At 35.5% G+C, this 15,419-nt stretch overlaps 1 protein-coding gene across 2 annotated transcripts in view; it reads left to right on the forward strand.

Moving 5' to 3' along the window:
- The window catches only part of LOC139752079 (peptidylprolyl isomerase domain and WD repeat-containing protein 1), a 34,130-nt gene extending 24,209 nt beyond the window's left edge, over nt 1-9,921 (forward strand). For both annotated transcript variants that reach the window (XM_071667932.1, XM_071667933.1), the window contains 4 exons: nt 1,489-1,677; nt 1,837-1,988; nt 3,531-3,682; nt 9,535-9,921. In XM_071667932.1, coding sequence (XP_071524033.1) covers nt 1,489-1,677; nt 1,837-1,988; nt 3,531-3,674 — 485 coding nt within the window. In that variant the 3' untranslated portion in view covers nt 3,675-3,682; nt 9,535-9,921. The remainder of the gene's footprint in view (nt 1-1,488; nt 1,678-1,836; nt 1,989-3,530; nt 3,683-9,534) is intronic.
- The last annotated feature ends 5,498 nt before the right edge of the window (nt 9,922-15,419 follow it).

A 15,419-nucleotide genomic window follows, 5' to 3' on the forward strand; every position in this document is an offset into this window, starting at 1 on the left:
ATGAAAGGGTAAGAGAGATCTGTAGTAATAAAAGGAGTGTGGTTGAAAGAGCAAAAGAGGGTGTGTTGAAATGGTTTGGACTTATGGAGAGAATGAGTGAGGAAAGGTTGACAAAGAGGATATATGTGTCAGAGGTGGAGGGAACAAGATGAAGCAGGAGACCAAATTGGAGGTAGAAGAATGGAGTGAAAAAGATTTTGAGTGATTGGGGCCTGAATATGCAGGAGGGTGAAGGGCATGCAGGAATAGAGTGAATTGGAATGATTTGGTGTCCTGGGGTTGATGTGCTGTTATTGGACTGAGCCAGGGCATGTGAAGTGTTTGGGGTAAACCATGGAAAGGTCTGTTGGGCCTGGATAGGGAGCTGTGGATTCAGTGCATTATACATGACAGATGGAGAATAGTGTGAGCAGGTAAAGTCTTTTTTCATCTGTTTCCTAGTGCAAACTTGCTGACATGAGTTGGTGATGCATTTTCCTGTGGGGTGGGGTGGTGCCAGGAATGGATGAAGGTGAGCAAGTATGAATGTGTTTTATTATTATTATTATACTTTGTCGCGTCTCCCACTTTAGCGAGGTAGCGCAAGGAAACAGATGAAAGAATGGCCCAACCCACCCACATACACATGTATATACATACACATCCACACACAGCACATATACATACCTATACATCTCAACGTATACATATATATACACACACAGACATATACATATATACACATGTACATAATTCATACTGTCTGCCCTTATTCATTCCCATCACCACCCCGCCACACATGAAATGATGAGCCCCTCCCCCCGCATGTGCACGTGGTAGCGCTAGGAAAAGACAACAAAGGCCACATTCGTTCACACTCAGTCTCTAGCTGTCATGTTTAATGCACTGAAACCACAGCTGCCTTTCCACATCCAGGCCCCACAAAATTTCCATGGTTTACCCCAGACGATGCACATGCCCTGGTTCAATCCATTGACAGCATGTCGACCCCAGTATACCACATAGTTCCAATTCACTCTATTCCTTGCATGCTTTTCACCCTCCTGTATGTTCAGGCCCCGATCGCTCAAAATCTTTTTCTTTCCATCCTGTGTGTGTGTGTATGAGTGTAATAATTAAATAGATATTCAAATGTATGTTTGTGTGTGTGTGTGTGTGTGTGTGTAATGTGTTTGGGATGACCACAATTAGGGCATTCAGTTGCCCTTTGCTGTCTCTTTTTCCATAAAAGTAAAATAAAGAGATCTGATTTATGACTTCTTTTTTCCACATTTCATCATCTCTTCTCATTTTTTCCAGAAGATGTTTAACTATATTACATTTGTTTTATATAGTGTTATCATGAAGAATATGTTGAAATAAGTCTTGAGCCACAAATTGAGAAAAATTGCATAATATTGTGCAAAATATTTTTATAGTAAGGACAACAGTTAATTAGTAAAGATGTTATGCTACTAATTTTTCTTATACATTATTTCTATCTTTTAGGTGGACAAAGACTGTATGACTCAGCAGTCCTTCATACCTCTTTTGGGGATATCACTCTTAAGCTTTTCCCAAAGGAATGCCCAAAAACTGTTGAAAACTTTTGTGTTCATGCAAAGAATGGTTACTACAATGGTCATGTGTTCCATCGTGTCATTAAGCAGTTTATGATCCAGACTGGTGATCCATTAGGTAGGAAGGCAACATTTTCATATTTCCTTGTGGTATATGATCTATGAGCATCAGTTTCGTAATGGAAATTGATATGATCTTATGGAGTTTCCCCATAATTTGATGTGATTTTATAGATTATAAATGCTGAGCTTTAGAATTTGACATCTGTAACAACAGGAACTGGCGTTGGTGGAGAGAGTATATGGGGAGGGGAATTTGAAGATGAGTTTCATCCATCTCTTCGACATGACCGCCCATATACCCTCAGTATGGCCAATGCAGGACCAAACACAAATGGATCTCAATTCTTCATCACTGTTATCCCAACAGTAAGTTGATTCTGCTTGTTCACTTTCTGAAATTTTCATCAAATGATGGTAAAAGAATTTTATGTAAGTGTTCTACCTTGTAAGTTTCATGTATGCATTTAGAAATTTAAAAAACATAAGTAGTAAATGGTAAGATAAGTTAGAGCAGAGCACATGATGATGGAAAGTGTGATTGAAAAGCTGAAAAATCATGATGCACAATACATAACTGTTTGTAATTACCAATTTGTACAGTTCAAGAAGAGAGCTGCATGCTCCTGGGGTGCCATCTGAACTTTCTGTGCCCTCTCCCCCCTGTCCTTCATGATGGACAGTTTTGTACTCTACAGCCTCTTATTGTAGCTCAGTCCTCTTTTCTATTCTCTCTTGGTCAGCTGTCTGTGCTGTTACAGATGCCATGATAAGTTTTGTTTAGCATAATCCAATTTTGGTCTGATATATGTAGTGAATAATTAACCAAACATGTTCTAATACATATACTTGAATGTGATTCTTATAATATATGCCAAGAGACAGTTCATGTGATTCTTCTATTTGCCCACAGACAGTTCATCTTCATAATTCTGATGTGTAACTCTGGCAGTAGATTAGGCACACTGTCAATTCATAAGTCTCTCTCACATGGAGATTCCGTAATGTATTTTCCTCCGGATAATAATTATACTCTGACTCATCCACTTTACCTTGCACTTAATTGGATTTAACCTCATCATTCATTTATCTAACCGGCTTTAGAGTTTGTTTAGGTTCCCCTTTAGGCTAATGCACTCATCAACATTCTTTTTTTTTTCCTCAAAACCTTAGGATCATCTGAAAGCATCTTTAGATATGGTACCTAAACATGTTTTTGGGTGATGCCAAGGAAAAGTGTGACTGAGATGGTGAAGAGGCAGTTAGGTAGTGAATTAAAAGCTTTCACAAATGTGTGCAGCATTATAGGCATAAGCTATGGAAGAGAAAAACAGGAAATCCTTATGAAGTGCCTGCAGAACTTAGGAAGCTGGCCACATCCAACAGTCAGGACCACAGGTCATAAAGTGTTGTGATGTTGCATGTGCATCTATGTGCAGAAAGAGCTAGGCAGTTGAGTAGTAAGTGCTCAGTATATTCTTTTTGGTTGTTGCATCATTGGCATTAAGGGTCTTTGGATTTGTTGAAATGGTGTTTGGAGTGTTGTACTGTTGGGTTATGTCCAGAACATAAGTGGGAGAGAGTGACTTTTATTTGTTTGGGGAGTGTGGCTTCTGTTGCATGTGTTTGGTGGGTTAGACTTTAAGGGACTTTTCCTTCCAGCTAGAATTGTAATGAACTTGATAATGACATTGCTTATTGGGTACCTTGAATTTCATTTAGATGACTGATTGTGGTAAATACGAGTGCAGTAAATTGTTTTTTATAATTAAAAATAAACTGCCAAATATGTCATTTTGGAATTAAAATATTGGCATACCACTGAGAATGGGCTAAGGTTAGTGTATAAATGAAGTTAATTACTGTATATGTCTTATTTCATAGCAATATATTATTATCATTTTTTTCCAGCCATGGCTGGACAATAAACACACTGTTTTTGGCCGAGTAAGCAGAGGCATGGAAGTTGTACAAAACGTCTCTAATGTGAAGTGCAATCCCAAAACTGACAAGCCATTTGATGACATCAGTATTATATCTATATCTGTCAAATAGATGCAAAGGTATGTACTAAGGAAATAGTTATTTCTATTTTCTCTTTATAAATATACTCATTTACAGAGCAGTGCAGTTAAGGGGACATTCAATAGTATGTTTTTAAATAATCAAAGGATATGATTATGTAGAAGCTGATCAGTTTTTCATTACACCCCTGGAGGTTATTGCCAGTGGAGTAGGGAATTGGAAAAATCAAGTATATCATGATACAGTGAAAAATTTCTATACATATAGCATTCGTACTGAGTGGAACCACCTTCCAAGGAAGTTGGTGGTCAGTCCAATACATCAACATGCCATGTTTCGTTTTTCTTTTGTTTTCAGGTAATACTATTCTAATTGAATTCTGGCTTTGAGATAAGTGTGGAAGAGTGTTGGTGATAAAGGATGAAATATGTAAGAGCTAGAGAAAATATTTTAAAGAACTTATTGGAAGTCACAGCAAAAGAAATGTGTCCATTAGCATAATAGGAACAGAAGTAATTAAAGACACTTCCAACTGGGCTTATCCACCCAAACCCTCTGTGAAATGCTTCTTTGTGCTGGAAGCATGCCTTTATATAGCTCATCCCAAAGATATGAGACTTCTAACACTCTGAATATGAAATGCTTATAATATTTTTCTATGTTTAATGTGTACATATTTCTGCTCTTACCACACTGATCTATGATTTTCATATAGCTTCTAATATCACACACAGCCTCAAAGAGACCCATTGGTCTGTTGCTGTTTGAATTCTTTTGTATTTCTTTGTATCAGAGGGAGAGTTGGATAGATTGGTGAGCCAGTTCTATGATGTATGCAGAAGGAGGATGGTTTTTTAAACATAAGAAGGGTCATACCGTAAGATCACTTTGCATAGAGGGAAACTGGTTTTGTTGATTTTTAGATATTTGGGAGTAAATTGTTGAAGAAAAGAGTAGGAAAACTGAAGCTGAAATCAGACTAAAGCTTGGTGGAATAATTGTATTGCACTGAAAGCTCTGGTGAATGTGAAAAATTTAAGTGTACAGTGTGCAAAAACCTTGCATGAAGTAGTACTTATCCCATTGTTGAAGTAAATGGCTGTGAAACCCAGGTGTCCATATATCAGGTTAAAAGTAAGAGCTGTAGAGGTTGATATGTGCAGTACTTGAAGATTTTGGTGGCATTACTATACTCCACCAGCTTGTGGTTTCACTGTTAGTGATATGTGGAGATTTTGGTGCCATTACTATACTCCACCAGCTTGTGGTTTTGCTGTTAGTGATATGTCACCTTTGGCAAGGTTGTATTATTGTAGTACAGTCTCACTGAATACCTGCTCACTCCAAAGTTGTCCATTCTTTCCTTGCTATTGTTTGAAGCACAACCATGAAATTGCAGGACTCCAGGTGAAAGGGTCCTTGGGGTTATTTACTAATACTCTTAGATAGAGTATCTGTTACCTGAAAAATCTAGGACCAAGAAGAGGCTTTGGAAGAGCAGACAGTTACATGAGGTGGATATTTCCATAGACATCTAAACCATGAAAGCATTAGTTTGGTGATATTACCATTTCCTGCTAGCCTCCTTGGGATCACAAGGGTTCTTGTTTTATGAAGCACTTATAGGGAGCTGTGGTTTCAGTGCAGTACACATGACAACTAGAGAATGAATGTAAGCGGATGTGGCCTTTCCTCTTATATTTCTTGGCACTGTCTCGATGTTGCAGGGGATGGCAATGCTGTTTCCTATGGGGCGGGGAAGAGACAGGAATGGATGGAGGCAAGCAAGTATGAATATGTACATGTGTATATATGTATATGTCTGTGTATGTATATGTTGGGGATGAGAGAGCTTGGGAAGTGAGTCAGTTGTTGTTCGCTGATGATACAGTGCTGGTGGCTGATTCATGTGAGAAACTGCAGAAGCTGGTGACTGAGTTTGGTAAAGTGTGTGAAAGAAGAAAGTTAAGAGTAAATGTGAATAAGAGCAAGGTTATTAGGTACAGTAGGGTTGAGGGTCAAGTCACTTGGGAGGTAAGTTTGAATGGAGAAAAACTGGAGGAAGTAAAGTGTTTTAGATATCTGGGAGTGGATCTGGAAGCGGAAGTGGATCATAGGGTGGGGGAGGGGGCGAAAATCCTGGGAGCCTTGAAGAATGTGTGGAAGTCGAGAACATTATCTCGTAAAGCAAAAATGGGTATGTTTGAAGGAATAGTGGTTCCAACAATGTTGTATGGTTGCGAGGCGTGGGCTATGGATAGAGTTGTGCGCAGGAGGATGGATGTGCTGGAAATGAGATGTTTGAGGACAATGTGTGGTGTGAGGTGGTTTGATCGAGTGAGTAACGTAAGGGTAAGAGAGATGTGTGGAAATAAAAAGAGCGTGGTTGAGAGAGCAGAAGAGGGTGCTTTGAAATGGTTTGGGCACATGGAGAGAATGAGTGAGGAAAGATTGACCAAGAGGATATATGTGTTGGAGGTGGAGGGAACGAGGAGAAGTGGGAGACCAAATTGGAGGTGGAAAGATGGAGTGAAAAAGATTTTGTGTGATCGGGGCCTGAACATGCAGGAGGGTGAAAGGAGGGCAAGGAATAGAGTGAATTGGATCGATGTGGTATACCGGGGTTGACGTGCTGTCAGTGGATTGAATCAGGGCATGTGAAGTGTCTGGGGTAAACCATGGAAAGCTGTGTAGGTATGTATATTTGCGTGTGTGGACGTATGTATATACATGTGTATGGGGGTGGGTTGGGCCATTTCTTTCGTCTGTTTCCTTGCGCTACCTCGCAAACGCGGGAGACAGCGACAAAGCAGGAAAAAAAAAAAATGTATATGTTGATATATACATGTATGTATATGTTCGTTTATAGGCATTTATGTATATATATATATATATATATATATATATATATATATATATATATATATATATATATATATATATATATATATATATATTTTTTTTTTTTTTTTTTCATACTATTCGCCATTTCCCGCATTAGCGAGGTAGCGTTAAGAACAGAGGACTGGGCCTTTGAGGGAATATCCTCATATGGCCCCCTTCTCTGTTCCTTCTTTTGGGAAAAAAAAAAAAAAAAATGCGGGGGGCTGGAGGGAGCGGGGGGCTGGAAATCCTCCCCTCTCTCATATATATATATATATATATATATATATATATATATATATATATATATATATATCAGCCACCAGCGCTGTATCATCAGCGAACAACAACTGACTCACTTCCCAAGCTCTCTCATCCTCAACAGACTTCATACTTGCCCCTCTTTCCAAAACTCTTGCATTTACCTCCCTAACAACCCCATCCATAAACAAATTAAACAACCATGGAGACATCACACACCCCTGCCGCAAACCTACATTCACTGAGAACCAATCACTTTCCTCTCTTCCTACACGTACACATGCCTTACATCCTTGATAAAAACTTTTCACTGCTTCTAACAACTTTCCTCCCACACCATATATTCTTAATACCTTCCACAGAGCATCTCTATCAACTCTATCATATGCCTTCTCCAGATCCATAAATGCTACATACAAATCCATTTGCTTTTCTAAGTATTTCTCACATACATTCTTCAAAGCAAACACCTGATCCACACAACTGCAGAAGCTGGTGACTGAGTTTGGTAAAGTGTGTGGAAGAAGAAAGTTAAGAGTAAATGTGAATAAGAGCAAGGTTATTAGGTACAGTAGGGTTGAGGGTCAAGTCAATTGGGAGGTGAGTTTGAATGGAGAAAAACTGGAGGAAGTGAAGTGTTTTAGATATCTGGGAGTGGATCTGGCAGCGGATGGAACCATGGAAGCGGAAGTGGATCATAGGGTGGGGGAGGGGGCAAAAATTCTGGAGGCCTTGAAGAATGTGTGGAAGTCGAGAACATTATCTCGGAAAGCAAAAATGGGTATGTTTGAAGGAATAGTGGTTCCAACAATGTTGTATGGTTGCGAGGCGTGGGCTATGGATAGAGTTGTGCGCAGGAGGATGGATGTGCTGGAAATGAGATGTTTGAGGACAATGTGTGGTGTGAGGTGGTTTGATCGAGTGAGTAACATAAGGGTAAGAGAGATGTGTGGAAATAAAAAGAGCGTGGTTGAGAGAGCAGAAGAGGGTGTTTTGAAGTGGTTTGGGCACATGGAGAGGATGAGTGAGGAAAGATTGACCAAGAGGATATATGTGTCGGAGGTGGAGGGAACGAGGAGAAGAGGGAGACCAAATTGGAGGTGGAAAGATGGAGTGAAAAAGATTTTGTGTGATCGGGGCCTGAACATGCAGGAGGGTGAAAGGAGGGCAAGGAATAGAGTGAATTGGAGCGATGTGGTATACCGGGGTTGACGTGCTGTCAGTGGATTGAATCAAGGCATGTGAAGCGTCTGGGGTAAACCATGGAAAGCTGTGTAGGTATGTATATTTGCGTGTGTGGACGTATGTATATACATGTGTATGGGGGGGGTTGGGCCATTTCTTTCGTCTGTTTCCTTGCGCTACCTCGCAAACGCGGGAGACAGCGACAAAGTATAATAAAATAAAAAAAAAAAATATATATATATATATATATATATTTGTACATGAGTTTTTGGGCCATTCTTCATCTGTTTTCTGGTGCTGTCACACTGACAGGGGAAACAGCAATTAAGTATGATAAAATGAATAAATGAATATATTTATTTTTTTTATTTATTATACCTTATCGCTGTTTCCCACATCAGCGAGATAGCACCAGAAAACAGACGAAGAATGACCCAGCCACTCACATACACATATATATGCATAAACAGCCATACGTGCACATATACATATCAACATATGCATACATACACAGACATATACATATATACACATGTACATATTCATACTTGCTTGCCTTCATCCATTCCTGTCACTACCCTGCCACACAGGAAACAGTGTTGCTAACCCCCGCTTCAGCAAGGAAGCACCAGGAAAACAGACAAAAAAAGGCCACATTCGTTCACACTCAGTCTGTCATGTGTCATAGGTGTATCTTCGTCTGTTTCCTGGTGCTACCTTACTAATGTGGAAAACATTGATCAAGTTTGATGATAATGATGATTATTATTATTTGTTTATGAGTTAGGTAAGAACATTCTGAAGAAATTTGTGTTGAAGAAATATATAAAGATTACAATTTACCATATCTTTCATTGAGTGTTTTGAACAGGAGACAGTTGTTAACTTTGTAAGAATTTCATCTCTTTCACCTATTTGCATTTTACTGAATATGTAAATGATTATTAATTCATGCATGAGGTAAGAAACTGAAAGAGAATTGTGGAAAAAAATATATGAACAAGATAATGTGCTGTTATCATTTTTTGAAATGATGGCAATTGTGAAGAGGGTAAGAATTCTCTCTCAACTGTTTTGTCTTGTATTTTCTGCACATGTAGATTATTATTAATTTCCTGCATCAATAAGAACCTTTTATAGAGAACTGTGTAGAAAAAATACATGGAAAATAGAATTAATGTATCATTCATTACATATAAGTTGACATTCACGTTCTATGTAGAACTTTCATTCCCAAACTTATTTTCGCCATTATATTATTTCATGAGTTAGTTAAGAACCTACAGAAGACAATTACATAGAAAAAGTATATGAAAAATGCAAACTGATTTATAACTCACTGATTATTGTTTGGATGTTTTTGTCAGAAAACACCCACAAGCTAGGTAAAATTTCTTTTTCTTCCATCTATTTGCTTCTAAATGTACACATGTTGGAATGAAATTTACTGTAGTTTTAATGGCATTTAGTCATTAGCTCTAGTTTGGAGCATTTATGTATAAGTGACTCCTATCAGTTTTTGTAAGAAAATGTATTTTAATTTAATTTTTATATCACACAGGTTGGATGCACACCACAAAATGGATATTGAAGTGAAATATCAATGTGACACTGACTGGAAGTAACAAGAAAAACCTATTATGTATGGGCAGTTGCTTTGTTAAGAAAGAGTTTAAAGTAGCTCAAAACTTGCCATTAAATTGACTATGAAGACCTTTATTGATTTTTATACATATGTGCATTACTGCCAATCTACTGTAAATTCTTTAACAAAATATGTTTCTTTTGGAAACTTCCATTTTTGATTGATTTTGTAGTAAGCCTGATGAATTTCAGGTTGCTGAAAAAGAAAGTGAAATACTGACTGGGCACATTTTTCTGCTTGTTTTGTGCTGTGAACTTTAGTCCAGTGTTTCGTCTTATAAATAATAAACTTCAGTTTGTAGAATTTACTCTTCTAAAATGCATAACCTAAAACAGCTGCAGAGACAAGTGATACAAAGTCTTTGTATGAAACAGCTTTTCACAAATAACTTGTAAATAATGTCTTGAAGCATGTTTTCAAGATAGTTTCTGGAAAGATCTTAGTAAATATCCCATTTTCCATGAATAATGATAAAAGAATCTTTCATCTATAAAAGAGCACTGACTTTTTATTTATTTTATATATATTTATTTTGCTTTGTTGCTGTCTCCCGCGTTTGTGAGGTAGCACAAGGAAACAGACGAAAGAAATGGCCCAACCCACCCCCATACACATGTATATACATACACGTCCACACACGCAAATATACATACCCATACATCTCAATGTACACATATATATACACACACAGACACATATATATATACACATGCACACAATTCACACTGCCTTTATTCATTCCCATCGCCACCTCGCCACGCATGGAATAACATCCCCCTCCCCCCTCATGTGTGCGAGGTAGCGCTAGGAAAAGACAACAAAGGCCCCATTCATTCACACTCAGTCTCTAGCTGTCATGTAATAATGCCCGAAACCACAGCTCCCTTTCTACATCCAGGCCCCACAGAACTTTCCATGGTTTACCCCAGACGCTTCACATGCCCTGATTCAATCCATTGACAGCACGTCTACCCCGGTATACCACATCGATCCAATTGGCTCTATTCCTTGCCCGCCTTTCACCCTCCTGCATGTTCAGGCCCCGATCACTCAAAATCTTTTTCACTCCATCTTTCCACCTCCAGTTTGGTCTCCCACTTCTCCTCATTCCCTGACTGTTTTTATCTCATTATATACTGTGTTCAGCATCTCATAAATGGTAGAGCATTGGTCTTTTGATGAAATTTATAAGGTTAACTAATTCTATAATGCTGTTGGTTGAAATTCAGAAAATTTGCAATGTCATGGTCAAATCTGGTGTAATAAAGGGGAAGTTTGTTGAAGAGGTAAGGAATGCAGAAACCCCTCATCTTTGTGTCGATGGTGATCTTTGTCATCAAATACGTACATTTCTTCCTGTTTCTCCCACATGTGGATTGCTGGCATTCTGTCTACACACATACAATCTCTCTTTGTCACACATAACACCTAACTATACATAACTCAAACGACTCATTCCTCATAACTAGATTGTAGTGAGCCCTCTTGCAAAATGGTAGGAGCAATAAATAGAATTAGCTGGTAGGAATTTTAGGGAGCAGCATTAAGTAGAAACGCTAGTTAATAGTAGTAAGCAGGAATATTAGGTGGGAGCATTAGTTATAAATAATGGGTTGAAACATAAGGCAGGAACATTGGATTGATACATTAGGTAGAAGTAGGAACAATTGGAATTTTCTTGATTTTTTGAAAAAATAGATTTTCCTAAAATTTTCAGCGTTGATATTTTTACGTGTGCTGAATAACAATCTGTGGTCAAACCCTTAAAAATCCTATAATTATTCGAGAAATGAGCATAGGGGGATAGGGGATTAAGAATACTTCCCACGTATTCCCTGCGTGTCGTAGAAGGCAACTAAAAGGGGAGGGAGCGGGGGGCTGGAAATCCTCCCCTCTCGTTTTTTTTTTTTTTTTTTTCAATTTTCCAAAAGAAGGAACAGAGAATTGGGCCAGGTGAGGGTATTCCCTCAAAGGCCCAGTCCTCTGTTCTTAACGCTACCTCGCTAATGCGGGAAATGGCGAATAGTTTGAAAGAAAGAAAGTTTAATTAATATTAATGTAATTTAGCGCTTAATTTCACAAAATACAGTATTTTGACTCAATATCCTTAATTACCATATAGAATTCCACATATTCCCTAATTTTCATTAAAATCTGAAGAAGTTGAAAATCTGAGCAAAATATTATCCAAGGATATACTTGGATTTTTCTTGATTTTTTGAAAAATAGATTTTCCTAAAATTTTCAGCATTGATGTTTTTACGTGTGCTGAATAAAAATCTGTGGTCAAAACCTTAAAAATCGTATAATTATTCGAGTAATGAGCATATTAATATAATTATGATTAATATTAAGAATGTAATTAAGTGCTTGATTTTACAAAATGCAGTATTTGGACTCGATATCCTTAATCACCATATACAATTCCACATATTCCCATATTTTCATAAAAATCTGAAGTTGAAAATCTGAGCAAAATATTATCCAAGGATTTTTCTTGATTTTTTGAAAAAATAGATTTTCCTAAAATTTTCAGCATAGATGTTTCTACATGTGCTGAATAAGAATCTGGTCAAAACCTTAAAATTCGTGTAATTAGTCGAGTAATTAACATAATATAATCATAACTAATATTAAGTATATAATTAAGCGCTTAATTTTACGAAATGCAGTATTTGACTCTATATCCTTAATCACCATATAGAATACGATATATTCCCAGATTTTCATTAAAATCTGAAGAAGTTGAAAATCTGAGCAAAATATTATCCAAGGATTTTTCTTGATTTTTTTGAAAAAATAGATTTTCCTAAAATTTTGAACATAGATATTTCTAAGTGTCCTGAATAAGAATCTGTGGTCAAAACCTTAAAATTCGTATAATTATTCGAGTAATTAGCATATTATAATTATAATTAATATTAAGTATGTAATTAAGCGCTTAATTTTACGAAATGCAGTATTTGGACTCGATATCCTTAATCACCATAAAGAATAAGACATATTCCCAGATTTTCACTAAACTCTGAAGAAGTTGAAAATCTGAGCAAAATATTATCCAAGGCTATACTATAGCCTTGGATTTTCTCTGATTTTTTTGAAAAAATAGATTTTCCTAAAATTTTCAGAATAGATGTTTTTACGTGTGCTGAATAAGAATCTGTGGTCAAAACCTTAAAATTCGTGTAATTAGTCGAGTAATTAGCATTAATATAATCATAATGTTAAGTATATAATTAAGCGCTTAATTTTACGAAATGCAGTATTTTGACTCGATATCCTTAATCACCATATAGAATACGACTATATTCCCAGATTTTCATTAAAATCTGAAGAAGTTGAAAATCTGAGCAAAATATTATCCAAGGCTATAGCCTTGGATTTTTCTTGATTTTTTGAAAAAATAGATTTTCCTAAAATTTTCAGCATTGATGTTTTTACGTGTGCTGAATAAGAATCTGTGGTCAAAACCTTAAAAATCGTATAATTATTCGAGTAATGAGCATATTAATATAATTATAATTAATATTAAGAATGTAATTAAGCGCTTAATTATACAAAATGCAGTATTTGGACACGATATCCTTAATCACCATATAGAATTCCAAATATTCCCACATTTTCATTAAAATCTGAAGAAGTTGAAAATCTGAGCAAAATATTATCCAAGGATTTTTCTTGATTTTTTGAAAAAATAGATTTTCCTAAAATTTTGAACATAGATATTTCTAAGTGTCCTGAATAAGAATCTGTGGTCAAAACCTTAAAATTCGTATAATTATTCGAGTAATTACCATATTAATATAATTATAATTAATATTAAGTATGTAATTAAGCGCTTAATTTTACGAAATGCAGTATTTGGACTTGATATCCTTAATCACCATAAAGAATACGACATATTCTCAGATTTTCACTAAACTGAAGAAGTTGAAAATCTGAGCAAAATATTATCCAAGGCTAAAGCCTTGGATTTTTTCGATTATTTGAAAAAATAGATTTTCCTAAAATTTGTAACATAGATGTTTTTGCGTGTGCTGAATAACATTCTGTGGTCAAAACCTTAAAATTCGTGTAATTAGTCGAGTAATTAGCATTAATATCATAATGTTAAGTATGTAATTAAGCGCTTAATTTTATGAAATGCAGTATTTTGACTCGATATCCTTAATCACCATATAGAATACGACTTATTCCCAGATTTTCATTAAAATCTGAAGCTGGAAATCTGAGCAAAATATCCAAGGCTATAGCCTTGGATTTTTCTTGATTTTTTGAAAAAATAGATTTTCCTAAAATTTTCAGCATTGATGTTTTTACGTGTGCTGAATAAGAATCTGTCGTCTAAACCTTAAAAATCGTATAATTATTCGAGTAATGAGCATAAAATTATAATTATAATTAATATTAAGAATGTAATTAAGCGCTTAATTTTACAAAATGCAGTATTTGGACTCGATATCCTTAATCACCATATAGAAGACGACATATTCCTTAATTTTCATTAAAATCTGAAGAAGTTGAAAATCTGAGCAAAATATTATCCAAGGCTATAGCCTTGGAATTTTCTCGTTTTTGAAAAAAATAGATTTTAGTAAAATTCTCAGCATAGATGTTTTTACGTGTGCTGAATAACAATCTGCCGTCAAAACCTTAAAATTCGTGTAATTAGTCGAGTAATTAACATTATAATTATAACTAATGTTAAGTGTATTATTAAGCGCTTAATTTTACGAAATAGTGTTTTTACTCTATATCCTTAATCACCACATAGAATACGATATATTCCCAGATTTTCATTAAAATCTGAAATAGTTGAAAATCTGAGCAAAATATTATACAAGCCTTGCATTTTTCTTGATTTTTTGAAAAAATAGATTTTCCTAAATTTTTCAGCATTGATGTTTTTACGTGTACTGAATAACAATCTGTGGTCAAAACCTTAAAATTTCTTATAATTAGTCGAGTAATTTGCATTGATATCATAATTAATGTTAAGTATGTAATTAAGCGCTTAACTTTATGAAATGCAGTATTTTGACTCGATATCCTTAATCACCATATAGAATACGACTTATTCCCATATTTTCATTAAAATCTGAAGAAGTTGAAAATCTGAGCAAAATATTATCCAAGGCTCTATAGCCTTGGATTTTGTTGATTTTTTGAAAAAATAGATTTTCCTAAAATTTTCAGCATTGATGTTTTTACGTGTGCTGAATAAGAATCTGTGGTCAAAACCTTAAAAATCGAATAATTATTCGAGTAATGGGCATATTAATATAATCGTAATTAATATTAAGAATCTAATTAAGTGCTTAATTATACAAAATGCAGTATTTGGACACGATATCCTTAATCACCATATAGAATTCCAAATATCATATTTTCATTAAAATCTTAAGAAGTTGAAAATCTGAGCAAAATATTATCCAAGGATTTTTAGTGATTTTTTGAAAAAATAGATTTTCCTAAAATTTTGAACATAGATATTTCTAAGTGTCCTGAATAAGAATCTGTGGTCAAAACCTTAAAATTCGTATAATTATTCGAGTAATTAGCATATTAATATAGTTATAATTAATATTAAGTATGTAATTAAGCGCTTAATTTTACGAAATGCAGTATTTGGACTTGATATCCTTAATCACCATAAAGAATACGACATATTCTCAGATTTTCACGAAACTCTGAAGAAGTTGAAAATCTGGATTTTTTCGATTTTTTGTAAAAATATATTTTCCTAAAATTTGTAACATAGATGTTTTTGCGTGTGCTGAATAACATTCTGTGGTCAAAAC

This window comes from Panulirus ornatus, chromosome 12 (genome assembly GCF_036320965.1).
Source record: "Panulirus ornatus isolate Po-2019 chromosome 12, ASM3632096v1, whole genome shotgun sequence".
NCBI classification, from domain to species: domain Eukaryota; kingdom Metazoa; phylum Arthropoda; class Malacostraca; order Decapoda; family Palinuridae; genus Panulirus; species Panulirus ornatus.